The sequence below is a fragment of the Paroedura picta genome, chromosome 8, assembly GCF_049243985.1.
Source record: "Paroedura picta isolate Pp20150507F chromosome 8, Ppicta_v3.0, whole genome shotgun sequence".
Lineage (NCBI taxonomy): Eukaryota > Metazoa > Chordata > Lepidosauria > Squamata > Gekkonidae > Paroedura > Paroedura picta.
In genome coordinates, this window is record NC_135376.1 from 79,444,900 (window position 1) to 79,459,750 (window position 14,851).

Consider the following 14,851-nt stretch of genomic DNA (forward strand, 5'->3'; position numbering starts at 1 on the left):
GTGCTGTTTAGAATAACTCACTCATAACTAAATATTTAAATGATAGGAAAATCTTTGTTGAGTGAATTGCTGGTGGCTTTACTCATCCTAGCTTTGACTTGGTCATTTAGGATCCCCTCCCCCCCCCCAGTGTTCTGCTACAGTGTGCTCAAAGTGTTTTTCCTTGGTTGCCTCCCATGTTATGGGAGAGCATCACAGAGGAAATTAGAAATCAAACGTTTGGAAGGTCATGGTACAAAATACATAACTTGCAGTGCCAACCTAAGCAGATTTAGATCCTTCTAAGCTTGTGGATTTAGGAGTAATTTTGCCTGCCCAGGCCTGGATGGCTCAGGCTGCCCTGATCTTGTCAGATCTCAGAAGCTAATCAGGGTTAGCCCTTGTTAGTTGTGCGTGAGACCAGCAAGAAAGTGTACAATTATTACATAGAGGCAAATGATTTGACTTCTGTCTTGAAAATCTTAAGGGTTAGAAGTTGCCATAAATCTGCTCTGACTCGACAGCACTTTCCACCAGTTCTGCCTAGGATGGCACCGTTCAAGTCCAACTGCAGATACTGTCTTGAGGGTTTAGAATGATATCTAATCTGGCATATCTGAGAATAAAATGTTGGGAAGTACCGTTAGCATTGCGCGATCTCTGCAGTGACACAGGATTAGGGACAGCCTCCTGAGTCTCTTCAGTTTTTGTTTGATGCTGGTACAATGAGCCAAGAGGGAGTATATAACTTCCATCATTTACCTAATAGTGCTTTATTCAGAACTCCTACAGGTCCTCAGAACACAGACCAGGGGAGATTGCTCTCTAGCTGGGGGTATAGGAGCATGGCACACTATATAAATGAGTAAGGAAAGGGGGATCTCTGTCTCACTAGAATGGAGAGATTTGCAGTATATTGACTCAAAAGATAAATTCAGTTGAGGTTAATGGGTCTGACTCACTAGTAAGTGCTTAGAATTGGCAGCCTTTGTGTACATCTGGAAGAAAAACACATAAATTATGTGATGTTTGAACAAGTCATATTTAATACCAAAAAAATCAGATCACACCCTCCAATTAAGGCCCTTTATTCTTTCCCTTATCAGGCCAAATTGAAGATTCAAGAGAAAAATCAACACTAAATAAAAGCAACTTTATCGATAAAAACAAAAAACTTCCCATTATTTTCCCTCCTTTGTGTTTGTAAATTGCCATCAAGTTGCAGACAACTAATGGTGACCAGAAAAGGCTTTCAAGGCAAATGAGAAGCTGAGGTGGTTTGCTATTGACTTCCTCTGCAGTCTTTCTTGAAGGTTTGCCATCCATGTACTAACCAGGCCTGATTCTGCTTAGCTTCTGAGATCTGACGAAATCAGGTTGTACCACTATTGTATTGTTTAACACCGTTTGCACTGTTGCACTGTTATAATTATCAGTTATTAATACCATTGTTACAGTTATGTATATACTAAGGATTGTTTCATGTATTGTTTAGACATTTTATGTAAACCGCCCTGAGCTTTCAGGGAGGGTGGTATATAAATATAATAAATAAATAATATTCACTGACACAGCCTTCAGGTACTATCTGTTGCTGAAAATAGAAGCTTGGCATCAGGTTTTGTGTCAGAGGAAAGTTCTCTGATGAAATCTGTAGAGAAGTCCCGGGTGGCATGGGCAGGGGCTGTAACAACCCCTTGGGTCTCCTTGGCATATCTCTGGCTACATACTAGGTCACATTTGCTTGGACCCAAAGCCTTGAGGAGTTTAAGGTTAGGAGGTGTGGTGTTGTCCCCGGGAGAGGCACCTTTGCCCAGATGACTGAGGCTGATGCCTCTACAGCAGTGGCCCCCAACCTTTTCATCACCGGAGACCAGTTAATGCTTGATAATTTTACTGAGGCCTGGGGGGGGGGTTAGTCTTTTGCTGAGGGACGCTGCCACCTGAGCCCCTGCTCCACTTGCTTTCCCACCGGCGCCTCTGACTTTCCGCCACCCACCGGGGGGTGCTGCCATCAGCAGCTGTGCAGTGCCATTCCGAGGAGGAGCCTCAGCTATGGCGGCCCCTGGAGAGCACCAAAGGTGAGTTGGCAGCAGAGTTGCAGGGCAGCCCCCGAGGTAGCAGCCGGGGAGGAGGACAAGGAGGAACTGTGGCCCAATACCGACTGATCCACAGACTGGATGTATATATATTTTTGATGCACACCGTATTGCTTTGTTCAGAATCAGATACGAGTCTTAGTCGAGCACATTGTGTCTCAGTGTAGTTGATACTAAAATTGCTGCAGGACTTGCAGTAAATGCCATCTTTAGATTGTTAGAGGTATCCAAGAGATAGTTCAACTACAGCTTGCAAGATAAAAAGATGTAATTAAATTTTAATACGGAACAAGGATCAGAGGGCTCTAAAACTGTGTTTAAATATTGCCTGACGAATTATGAGAGGCTCAAGACTCATACATACTATAGGTAAAAATCAATATTAAACCTTCATGTTGTTAGAACTGGATTACATAAAAGCAGAGAAAACACTGCCGTGACCAGGTGTAGTGTCAAATTCTCTTTATATGTTCAGTAAACTCTTTGATGTATTGTTTTTTTTTAATTATGTACAGAACTTTAACATTAGAAGGTATTAGTTCCTAAACCTTCATAATAACACTAATTTTCTAGTGGAAATGTCTGTAAATTCACACTTTTGAAGCATATTTTAAATTAAACTTTAAAAGACAAGTGTTTTGTAAAGGAATCCATGCTTTATTTTTAAATCAGCTGGCCTTTACAAATGACGGGTGAATAACAAATAAACATTTACAGTTTTAAAAAGGGAAATATTTACATCATATACAACAAACACAAATAGTAAAAAAATGCATACATCACAGTTCAAAATGACATATCACTGCAGATATAATTAAGAGTATACAGAACTGTAATTTTTTTTTAAAGGAGCCTAATCGCTATTATAATTAATTGTAGCTGGTCAAAATACATTTATTTCGAATTTTGCTATAAAATTATTCTGGCTAGGAAATCCAGAAATTATTGTGCTTCTTTATAAAAGTAGAACTACCATTTTACCCCAGTCAGAATTAGTGAAGTTAAATGTATGTAGGTGCTGGTTTTGTATCTTTGAGTATACCTACTTCACAGGATGTCTGTTGTGGAGAGAGGAAAGGGAAGGTGAATGTAAGCCGCTTTGAGACTCCTTTGGGTAGAGAAAAACAGCATATAAAAATAACTTCTAAATAAAGACGATTGTTTGAAGAAGCAGGAAAAACTTTATCTTGTTCCTGCTACATAAGTGGAGAATCGGACATAAATGAACACAATTCTAATTATCTGCTTTAAGCAAAACAGCTTGAAATTGCTTTCTCAAAAAGCTTATAAACAATTATACCACAGCATTTGTTATGTCAAGAAATTATTTTAAAAAATTAAAACCTTCATAAGAAGATATGTTAACACATAAGTTTAAGTCTCAAATTAGTTAATGTTTATATGTGTGTAGAAACAATGCCCATCTATAAATCATTCCATAAAATATTTAAAGATTTATACACCAAAGACCACCATATAAACAATAAAAAGCAAACTCTGCCTTGCAAAAGTCAACAAAATCAAAAACACATCAACAAATTGCTTCTGTAAATTTTTCTCCTTCAACTAATGTCCGTGTTATGAATATTTCAAATATTTCTACACAAATGAAAATTTGGTTTGGGCTAATTTTAAAAGCATAGGACAAAATACTGAGCCAGAAATCAACACAAGCCTCTTTCTGTTACTAAAATAATCTTAAAGAGGTGCATTTCCATCTTCACAAATTACAACTAATTTCTGTTTATCTAGTTCTTTTTTATCTCATCCCGACTTGGAAGAGTTCGGGGTAAATTTCATATTTCTTCCAACCTCACTTTTAACCAACTGAGGTAGGTTACACTGAGACTGAGCAACTAACCTAAAGCCACCCACTGAGTTTCATGGCAAAGTGGGAAGTTGAACCTTCCAGACATAATCCAACACCATTTTTGTATTGATGAACCTTATCAGGACTTGGCTGAGATCCATTAAGTGCCAGTTTGTTACTCTTTGAATGCTTTCTCTGATCCATATACACATGGAAGAATACATTTTGAATGGTTTTTCCTGCATATACTGCTCTATCGTATGAATAAAATGCATGACAAAAATATTCACAAAAAGGGCTACGTTTTGCATGCAGCATATTTCTTTTAAATAAATCTGTTCTTAGAAATTATCAAGTTGAATACCAAGATCCATATGGGAAAGGAAGATAATTGCTGAGTCTGGAAATGCTTCTGCAAGCATGTATGTTTACATAAAGTATGTTCTATTGTAGCTCCAATGCTTGTACAAGCACAGATGGAAAAACATATTTGGATTTCATCTTGAACAATGTTCTAGCATGGTGTAAAGAAGTACTAGCAACCAACACTTTTTTTGGAATTGAATGATACTTTTGAATATTTTATAGAACGATAATCCCGAATATTAGTCTTTATTTATAAATAGATGTTAAATAAATGCCAGAAAACTGTACTTTCCCATATTGGAGAATATCTTTTAGGTACACTTAATGAAGATGTACAACTCATACAAAACACACAGGAGAGAGAACGAAAGTTAAAGGAATATAAAAGATAAGTTAAAGCAAAGTGTTGAGGTGTATCTCTAAAAAAAATGGAATTATTTCTATATGGAATTCCATTCTCCCCAGTATGCTGTATACCAGGGACAATATGTTAATGGTAAAAACCTTTATAAGATTTACCATCAATCCTTCATGCTTTCCATCATGCAACTCTCTAAAATTTCTGAATTAGTATAGTGACTGTATTAAAAAATAACTGGCAGTAACAAAAACTAGATCATTGTATGTTAAAAGCTATAATCATTCAGTTTCAAATCCTAAAAACTCAGATGGTCTTTAATTATCTGCATTTTAGACAAGTAGGGATGCACTTGCCTGTAGCTGCTGTTATTCACTGAGCAATTACCCATGCTGTCCCATTTGGGTTCTGCACATACATAGGCCTACCACAAAAGGTTTTTGAAGCTCAAAGATGCCAAAGGGCCCTCCTTCCCCTCCTCCGCACTGCTTTCTTGCATTTTACCAGCCCCGTCCCTCTGTTCATTGCTACAGCCGTTGCCACTGAAGACAGCTAGTCTTGTTGTAATTATGAAAGCTCCCAGCAGGGCAGGAGGGAAGGATGTACAACTGTACAAATTACCACATGAACAATTATTATAAGCAAGGGCAACCCTGTTTTCATTGCTGTGGTTCCTGTGCACTCCCACATGAGAGAGTAGTAAGGTGACATTAAGTCATGGATGTGTAAGTTCTGAGTTGAAAATGACTGAAGCATTGTTGTTTCAACTTCTGTACCTTTCATGGCATCACCATCCATGCGGCAATGCCTGGCATTTCTAGAGAGGCCATGGTTGTTCATGGCAGAAGCTCTTTGTGCTGAACGGGAATGATCATTGACCAATGCTTGCAAGTTCATGACATAAGCACATAAAGTTTACTATTAATCTGGGAATGAATGAAACAAAGTGGATCCAGAACGGGAAAAGAGCAGGTTTGTGTCTTGAAGGGTTTGTCCCCGTTGGGGTACAACAACAGACAAGAAGTACAGAGAGGTCTTTCTTTTGGTTGTGGAAGCAGAACTGGCAAGATGTTGTCTTGGTTCAGATGGAACATAAACACCGCTTTAGTAGGGAATTTAAGAGGCAGTGTAGAATTGTTCTGGTGCAAAAAAATATATGTCTAGAAAAGAAGGATCATGTCTGAGATCCTGATATTTGCTGACCCTTTAGGCAGAGCCTCTTGTGGCGCAGAGTGGTAAGGCAGCCGTCTGAAAGCTTTGCCCATGAGGCTGGGAGTTCAATCCCAGCAGCCGGCTCAAGGTTGACTCAGCCTTCCATCCTTCCGAGGTCGGTAAAATGAGTACCCAGCTTGCTGGGGGGTAAACGGTCATGACTGGGGAAGGCACTGGCAAACCACCCCGTATTGAGTCTGCCATGAAAACGCTAGAGGGCGTCACCCCAAGGGTCAGATATGACTCGGTGCTTGCACAGGGGATACCTTAGGCAGATGTTATTGTGACCAAGAAAATCATCTTCATGGTCAGAAGGGGCAAATAGCCATTGGTTCATACACAGCATGCCTTTTTTATTAGTAAAAGGGAAAGGCTTTACTGTGGGGAGGCTAGAGAAGAATTAGTACACCCCACAATAATAGTTTGGATTCCACTGTGACAAAACTTGAACTCCCCTTAACATGGGTATCGAAACAGGCTAGCTTTTAGGTACAGCTTAATAGGAGATGAAGGTAAACCTCTGTGCATTGGTACAGAAGGTATTCAAAAATTCTTCCTGGGGAACACAATACTGATTAAATGGTTTTTCAATTATTCCAAAGTGAGAAACACTTTAATTTGTGAGAATGGGAACTCCAGACCAGTGGTTTTCCAGTGTTTACTGATTTCACAGAGGAGTGGTCTGAAAGAGAATGAGACATGCAATCAAATGGGCTGGAAATGTTTGAGTGAACAAAGGGCAAGAATAAGAAGAATAAGATTGACCTTCTATCTGGGATGCTTGGAAGTATTTCCTCAAAGCATTTGAACAGCAGGCTACCCAGGAGCAAATTACCTTCATTTTTTGTTTGCATTGTTGATAAACCTGTTGAAGGTTTACATTACCAAATATTGGGGCAAGATAATCGATTCAGCTTTTATTGGTATAAAACTAGATAGGTGCAATTGAGGAAGACCACAAATTGGCTGGTGGTACTTGCTGTATGGGCAATCTTTATAGTGGCCTGGTTATAAATAGGCCATTTCCCTATTTTGGTAGCCCATTGACAGAGGAAAAGAGGTTTTAGCTGCTTGTTTAATACCTGACAATGAGAATACCGGTCGCCACTTGGATGTTTTTTCCAATTACATAAGAGTGCAAAAAACCTTAGGAAAAGAGCCTTCACTTCAAGGACGTTTGAGATGGTGTTTCTTGGGTGGACCAGATATGAGTGGGTGAGAGACAGGTTCCAGATGGGCACCTTGATGTGAAGGGGTGCATCTGTGACAAGAATGATCCTTGGAAGTGGGGTGATTGAATGGTACTACATTGTTCATCGATGTACAGGTTGGAGTTCTGGAATGTTCAATCTTTTCAACTGGAAATGATGGGCACCAAAAGACCTAAAAAACCAGACCTGTAGTGCAAGTATACAAAGCCTTGTATATGGCATCATTGTTATGGTGGAGGCCATTAAACCCAGAATCCTCTGTCTGACTAAAATTGGAACTACTGACAATATCAGTCGGATAACCAAGAGTCTGTATTCTAGTAGAAAGTCCTTTACTAAAAAGGAATATATAACAGCTCCAATGAAAATACCTTTTGTGCAGTTTTACTGTGATTTTGAGAATTGGACTATAGGTACAATATTAGGTGGACATCTTAGCTGCAATTTGGTTTGGTGTCTGGTACAAATAACCAGTCATCAAGGCACAGGTAAATCTGGCACCTGAACCTGCATATATGGGCCATGACAATGGCCCCTACTTTGGCGAATACTGTGGCAGCTTTTCCTGGCTTAAAGGGTAGGAGATTTTAACAGGGAAGTAATCATCTAGCACATCTGGGATCATGACTCAGATGCCTGGATATAACGTAAGACACACAATAGTAAATATTGTGGACTTTAAAAACAAAAACAGGAATTCATTTAGATTTCTTAGATCAAGAATTGGTCTTACTCCTCCTCCCTTTATCAGGAAATAACTGAAATAAAAATTTGATGCTGGTCTTATAGACAGCTTTGAGAGTGGTATTGTGCTGAGGGGGAACTTGAGTGCTGCCAGAAATTGAGGTGGGTATAAGACTATAATAAGGACTCATGGTCTTTAAAAACATCATTGCAAGTTAGGTGGGAAGTATATCCCTCTCCTTGCTCTGAGCAAGTGCTGTAATTGTCATTAACTGCTTAATGTGGTGGTTGATTTGAAGACTGAGATCTAGATACTGTCCCATAGGAAATGGAAACCTCTTACATGTATCTGAAGAAATGTGAATGCACACAAAACCTCCAAATGAAACTTTGTTGGTCTTAAAGGTGCCACTGAACTCAAACTTTGTTCTATTGCTTCAGATCAACATGGCTACCCACCTGAATTGCTCTTCTGTGCTCTACATGTAATTGAAAACAGGGAGGGTAAAAAGGCCTGTAGGCGGAGCCATCCTGTGATGTTTGCTGACTTCCACCTCTGTAATTTAACTCTGGCTAGTAAGGATGTATCTTCACAGGAGCAGGGCTAGGGAAATTGTGGTTGGTCATGAACACTGCCTTGTTTTGTTTGCACGAGCTTGATGATGACTCAGCTTGGGTTGAAGATTGAGAGTTGGATATAAACAACAAATGGAAAACAGAATGGCATGGACATAATGCATTGATTACCTGTGACCAAGGCACATTAGGCTCAGTTTAGTTATTTTAGTTCCTAGGGAGAGTTAAGGCTTGATTTGTCTTTTTGGTGGTCCATGGTATCTGTAAAAGTCTCTTCCAACACCACGTTTCAGAGGAATCTACTTTCTTTCTGTCAGTTTTTTTCACTGTCCAACTTTAACACCTGTATATCGTAATGGGGAATACTATGGCATGAATTAACTTGATCTTGATTCCCAGCAACATATGCCTACAATTAAGGACCTTTTCTAGATCCTTCATGGCTGCCCTCCCCAGATTCAATCTCTTTCTGATTGCTTGGTTGCAGTCTCCCTTTTCAGTTGGAATGGAAAACAAATATTCTGCAGGCTGAAGGGGGAACTGAGGCAGATTTTAGCCAAGGTTTCATGGGGGTCTCTAGTAACCCATCCAATATTGGGAAGATGGCTGACCCAGTAGATTCTGGGTGCATGATGGGTCTTTTTGCTCTCACAAGAACACAAGATATTCCAGTCAAGAGACTGCATCATATGAAGGACAGTAGGATACATCAGCTTCATTGGCTCTAAGCAGAGTTTATCTATTTCATCACAGGATAACAGTCATAGAGGATGTGATATGGAAATCACAATGGGGACATATGATAATACACTGTCAGATGTGACTAATGTGATGGAGGGAACAACTGATGATTGGTAGTTGGTCGCCTGGAATTGATCAACTTAATTTCTGGCATTAAACATACTGACATAGGAAAATGGCCTGTCAAGGAAAGTATCCTTAGCATCAGCACCACTTCAAAGACTCACTCCAAAAATGAGTCACGATTACAGGAAGAAGTCGGAGTCAAGGGTGCCTTCGACAGTGTTTTGAAATTTCTGTGCCTGTGCAGAGCCTTTTCAGTTAGCAGTTCTGCATCTGTACATCTGGAAAATGCTGGAGTGGGAGTCTGGGCTGTATTCAGAGTTATGGTTGGAACAGAAGGCCATGGGTTCAGTGTTGGAACCATCAGAACCAAAGTTGCTGGATCCTTTTTTTTCTGGCGTATGAAACAGTGTTGTCCACTGAGTTTTCTGAAGCTGCGCCAGCAAGAGATTTTCTCATGAAGCTGTTTTGAAATCTTAGGCTCAATCATGCCTTTCTTTTGGCATGAACTGCCTACCTTGAGGGCACTTGGAGATGCATTTCTTGCCCAAGCACAGTAGACAAGGAGAGAATAAATCACTGATGTGAGGAAATTTTTGCCCCATTGAACATACAGTTCTTGAAAGAAGCATTTGCTAAGTCCTATCTCTGTAGTATAAATGTTTCAAGAGTTACTTTCAAGTACTGACCAATTTGGTGCATGAGATTTTTGCTTCATTGGACATACTTGTCTTCAGAAGAGAGTCTTGGGCCATATTTTCGAGGACTGGCTCTGTAATTTTCTTCAAATCTGACCAGTTCAAGGATTTCTGAGTCACAGGTTGTACAGTCTTGATTTGTAGGCCATATTCTTGAGGCCTAGCTATGTAAAATTTCTCTTCAAATATTGAGCAACTCTGATCTTGTAAAAGTTCTGTTTTAGGGTTTTTTTTTCTTCAGTGGAAAGGTCTTCAACGAAAGGAGTTTTGTGACATTGAACCTCTCTCAGTGGCGACAGAGAGACAACTGAGGAAGGGTGCTCCTTCTGATTATGCTGGGAAAAGATAGGAGGGGGAAAGGAACACCTTCTGCCCCCTTTGAGCTTCAAATAACTCTCTGTGGTAGACCTGCGCACACTCAGAACCTATGTAGAATTATATAGGCATGAAAACAATGAAGCATATAGAAGCATATAAATATGTTTAACAATAAGCATATTTTGAACTCTTGTAGAAACCCTAGATTTACATTTTGTGAGTGGCTCCTTTATTTTAAAGATTATTTATTTTAAATTCTACCTATTTAACTGCCACAGGTCTCCAAGGCAACTGTCAAGTTCAAAAGAACATAAAAATGCTTAGAACAGTCTAAAGTGTATGTACTGTTTCCAACAGTGATCAGCCAGATGTTTGTGGAAGCTCACAAGCAAGGCATGAAGATGGTGGCTATTGCGTCTTGTTGCCTCTAAATACAGAATTGTTACTTAGGGTAATTTACACATTGAAGGTTATTTAAAATGTTTTGATGGATTAGAAGAAAACTAGCAGCATGGATATTTGATTTCATTACAAAGTCACTATTTTAAAATAAAATAACATAAACGTTCAGGCCCTCCTAATTTTAGAAAGACCACCTGTCTTCAAAGGAGACCATTTATTTCCCCTTTCTGGTCCCTAAATATTTTTCTTAATGGCTACGACTATATTAGAGAGACCATTTTGATGCCCAAGCCCGGTACTGCTATCTGGGACTAGTACTGCAAAGGTGGAAACAGATATGTATTCTCATGTAAGTTAATACAGTATGGCTATAGAAGTCTGTGTACAGATGTGTACTTTAATACATTTTCAATACATAACCAAATGTCCCTTGTGATTTATATTCTAATTTTGGTAGCAATGTATAAATATGAATAATTAGAATATGATTGGGACCCATGCATTTAGCGAGGACTCTCGCTATTGTTTGGTTCCCAGGGTGGTCTGTGTAAAAAAACCTGTGAGCTGATCATCACTCCCCCAGAAAAAAGAAAAGCATTAAATATTGTATTTAGGAGTTATGAAAATAATGTCCCAAAGGCTCAAACTACATATTTCAAATCACATAAATTTACCCCAGGCACTGGCAGCCATTCTACAGCAGAGAGTTCTGCTGACAACTGAATTTAGAAGCACAGCAGGCTTGGGACAGCAGTGCAAAAGAGTGGCCATTCCTCCATGCCATTTTCTCAAGCTGAGATGGCAGCAGGGGGGCATTATTTGCCTACCAGGGAGCTGCATGTACAGTACCGTAACGGGGCAAGTGACATCTCCTGGCAACTAGGGTTGGGCGCTTCAGCACCCGAAGCGTCCGTTCGCTCCCGACGCACCTAGCGCCACGGGGGAGGCGTGGGCATCAGCGCACCAGCGGGCGCATACACAGAGGTGCAGAGCTCCACTCCTGTGTGTGTGCGCCTGCTGGCACTCGTGCCTCCCTTCCCCCCTGCGGAGCGGCACTCTCTGCGTCAGGAGCAAACGGCCGCTTTGAGCGCCGAAGTGCCCAACCCTACTGGCAACCATTTGGGTTGGGAAAACAGCAGGGATGGAGGCAGGAGCCCCTTCCTCCACATCATTGTTCTGATCCAAACTGGGCCCCTGTGGAGCTTCTAAATGCACTTGCCACTGGGACTTTGCTGCAGTATAGCTGCTAGTGCTTATGGCGAACTCAAGTAATTTGTAACACATAGTTGGGCCATAAGAACAAGGCAATAAGAAACTATTTCCTTCCTTTCCAAAACATTAAAAATTCAACTAAAGAAAATATAACAATACAAAAAAGGAATCATAATATCAAACTAAGAATAAAACAAAATTTTAGTTAAATTAACATCAGTGAACATATATATATAAGTTTCTCATAGTAAAAAAGGCATACCGCCCGGCAGTTCTGGTCATATTATTACCTCCTTGGAAACAAACTTCAGTCCCTTTCAAACATTTGTATGTATCAAACATGAAATGAGATAAACTGATTTCTTCATCCTTTGTGAGTATACAGCCTCTTTAATCCTATGAATATTTAGCCCAATTCAAATTTTACATGTATTGTATATGTTTGGCAGTGCACATGGAGCCTTCCTCTTCACTGCAGGGTCAGGAACAGTTCTCTGTGTGCATCTCCACTGAGAATGTCAAGCTACATCTAACATTACAATGACTGTGTGAACTCAGTGGGAACGCTCTGTATGCTTAGAACAGCTGTGGAATCTAAGTACTGTTATGTGAAAAGCCCTTGAAGCTAAAAAAAACAAAACTTTACAAACAAGCACAATAATACACAATAGAGTGCCATTCAATTGAACAGCACTGAAAATGTACATACCATTGCACTGTATTGTAACCACTGGGATGGATCTTACAGTCAAGTGGACCTTTCCTTGGCTCCTTTTCCCAGCAGCTACCCTAAGATGCCCCCAAAGCCAAGGCTGTGAATTGGGAGTCTTGATACTGTGATATATGGGGCAGCAATGAAGAGAGAGGACTGAGTTACATTTGCTGTCATCTTTCCATTAGTTGAGAAAGAACAGCAGAACAAACTTTCTTCTGGCACAAAAGATTTTAAAGATCCAATCCAATGTGTTTTGGAGCAGATCTAATGAGGTGTGCTGAATACAGTTAGATCTAACAAACCTGTACTCATTCTTCGTTGTAGTGTGAAATTCTTGACAGTTGCAGAGCCTCACTAAATAGTACAGATCTAAACTCTGTTCAAAGACAAGATGTGGTGCATGTCGCAAGTCAGTACATGAGAAAATAGAATATATTTTAAAAGATGATACACATTTGTGTTTTAAGAGATTTTTTTTTTTAAAAAAAGGTTCAGAGGCTGAGATGGAATTTCTGTGTGACTGAAAAACATAGTGGTTAAATCTGTAACACATTATATTATCTGATCTTGGCCACTTTATATGGAAATTAGTTCTGCTGTGTTCTGCTGGTTTTATTTCCAGTTAAAACTTTTGAAAGAGTTTTGTTGTATACAAGGAACTTTTGAAGAAATTTGTTTCTATGTAACACATGTGTGTATTAATTTTAAATGTCTGTAATTTCAATGCACAGAGTTTCCTGAGACAGCTCTGCATGTGCAAGGATAGATATTCAAAAGAGTTACTGTTTATATTGAAAGAAATGAGAAGTCCTTATGTATGCAGTAGCACCATGTGTTCATTGCATCTGCAGAATTGTGAGTGGTGTTTCCCTGCTATAGAAAACCTCAGGCCAGTAAATGGCGAAGAGGTAAAGGAACATACAGAGAACTGAAAGAATCTCTGGCACCTGTCTACCCAGCAGAAGACATTGCAGAGATGCCTACATGTAAATCATTTTAGAGGTAATACATAAGAACTACAGAGAATAGAGGCATTAACAGAAGTTTTAGAATTAACGGACACACTAAATAGCGAGTTATTTGAACTACATTAGTTCACTTTAGATTTAAACATTCAGATGGTATCCCAAAACTATTGACAAAAATGAGTTATTGTTATTAAAATACTCAATAATGGATGAATGGAAAAGGCCAACTAACACTCATGTTTCTAACAAAGCAGCACCATATTTGTGTGCTTTTTAGCACTGAGACTGTTCCATTGAAAGGGAGCTAAAAGACTTAGTTAATCAAGAGTTTTATCAGACAGCAAAATATTTTAGGACAAATTAATAATATGCATGTTTTTGTAGTATAAAAAAGGAAATGTTAAACAAATAGAATTAAAATTACGCAAAAAAAGGCTGTCTTATCAAACATTAGGCAGATTTAAAATTATTTTCTGTACACAAAAAAGATAACCTTCCCCCCAGAAAATCCACAAAAGCTCCTGAAGTTATGGAAGGGTTAAGGATGGAATCATCAAATGTAAGTGAATGTTCATCATCTGGTAACCAGGAAAGAAGGCAAAAGCACTGTTGTATCTTCATGGAGCTGCTTTTCAAAACAAACATCAAAGTTTTTCATAGAAGGTTGAGAAATTTCTCACCTTGTTAAAAACAAGCATAGAACTGTTATCTATGTCTTAATGCTCTTCACATTACCTGCTGGACAACATGCCGAGATCTTCTATGAAGGCTTCCATTATTTTAACAGCATGAATGAAAAGGAAGAATGAAACAGAAGCCAGTTTCCTTCACCATTAGCCGTGGCTCTGGCCTCTGGAAGAGGAGAGCAAGAAACACTGGCATGTCCATCTCCTACAGCTGCACCGGGTCCACTGTTCAGGAACAAAACTCTGGTGTGCTTGACTCAAGAATATCTCTGTGCTCCTCGGAGATAATTCAATATCTTCAGCAAACCTTCAGGCACGGTGTTCTTCTGTCACCACTGTAGGCCTTCCACAAGTATCTCCACCCTCTTACTTGCTTCATTTTTTGGCTATCAGCCAAGGTGTTTGACCCTTTAAGTGATAGATAAATGATTTCATACACAAATGCCCTTTCAGAGGGTTATTAAAGTGCTGCTCCAATTTGTTTTAGATGCTGGAAAATCTCAACTATTAATCTAATTTTATCTCGATTACAGTAGTATATATAGCAGATGGCCACATTTATCACCTCTAAACTTAGTTAATATCTAGATACTAGCAGAAGAAAGTTCTCTATTATCTTCTATTTGTACCTTATTGGCTGACTGAACCACTCCTGAGTTAGTTCTGTTTTTGCAAATTCACCATCCCTGTTCTGCAAATGATGGAATCAGCAGAAGAACTCCTGTTCATTTTAATGTGGCTGCATCTAAATCT

General features: G+C 39.4%; 1 protein-coding gene across 1 annotated transcript in view; it reads right to left on the reverse strand.

Annotated features, from left to right (window-relative positions):
• Window positions 1–12,898: 12,898 nt before the first annotated feature.
• Window positions 12,899–14,851, reverse strand: part of COL13A1 (collagen type XIII alpha 1 chain) — a 152,777-nt gene continuing 150,824 nt past the window's right edge. Inside the window, exon 40 of the mRNA XM_077350539.1 lies at window positions 12,899–14,506. Coding sequence (XP_077206654.1) covers window positions 14,474–14,506 — 33 coding nt within the window. The 3' untranslated portion in view covers window positions 12,899–14,473. The remainder of the gene's footprint in view (window positions 14,507–14,851) is intronic.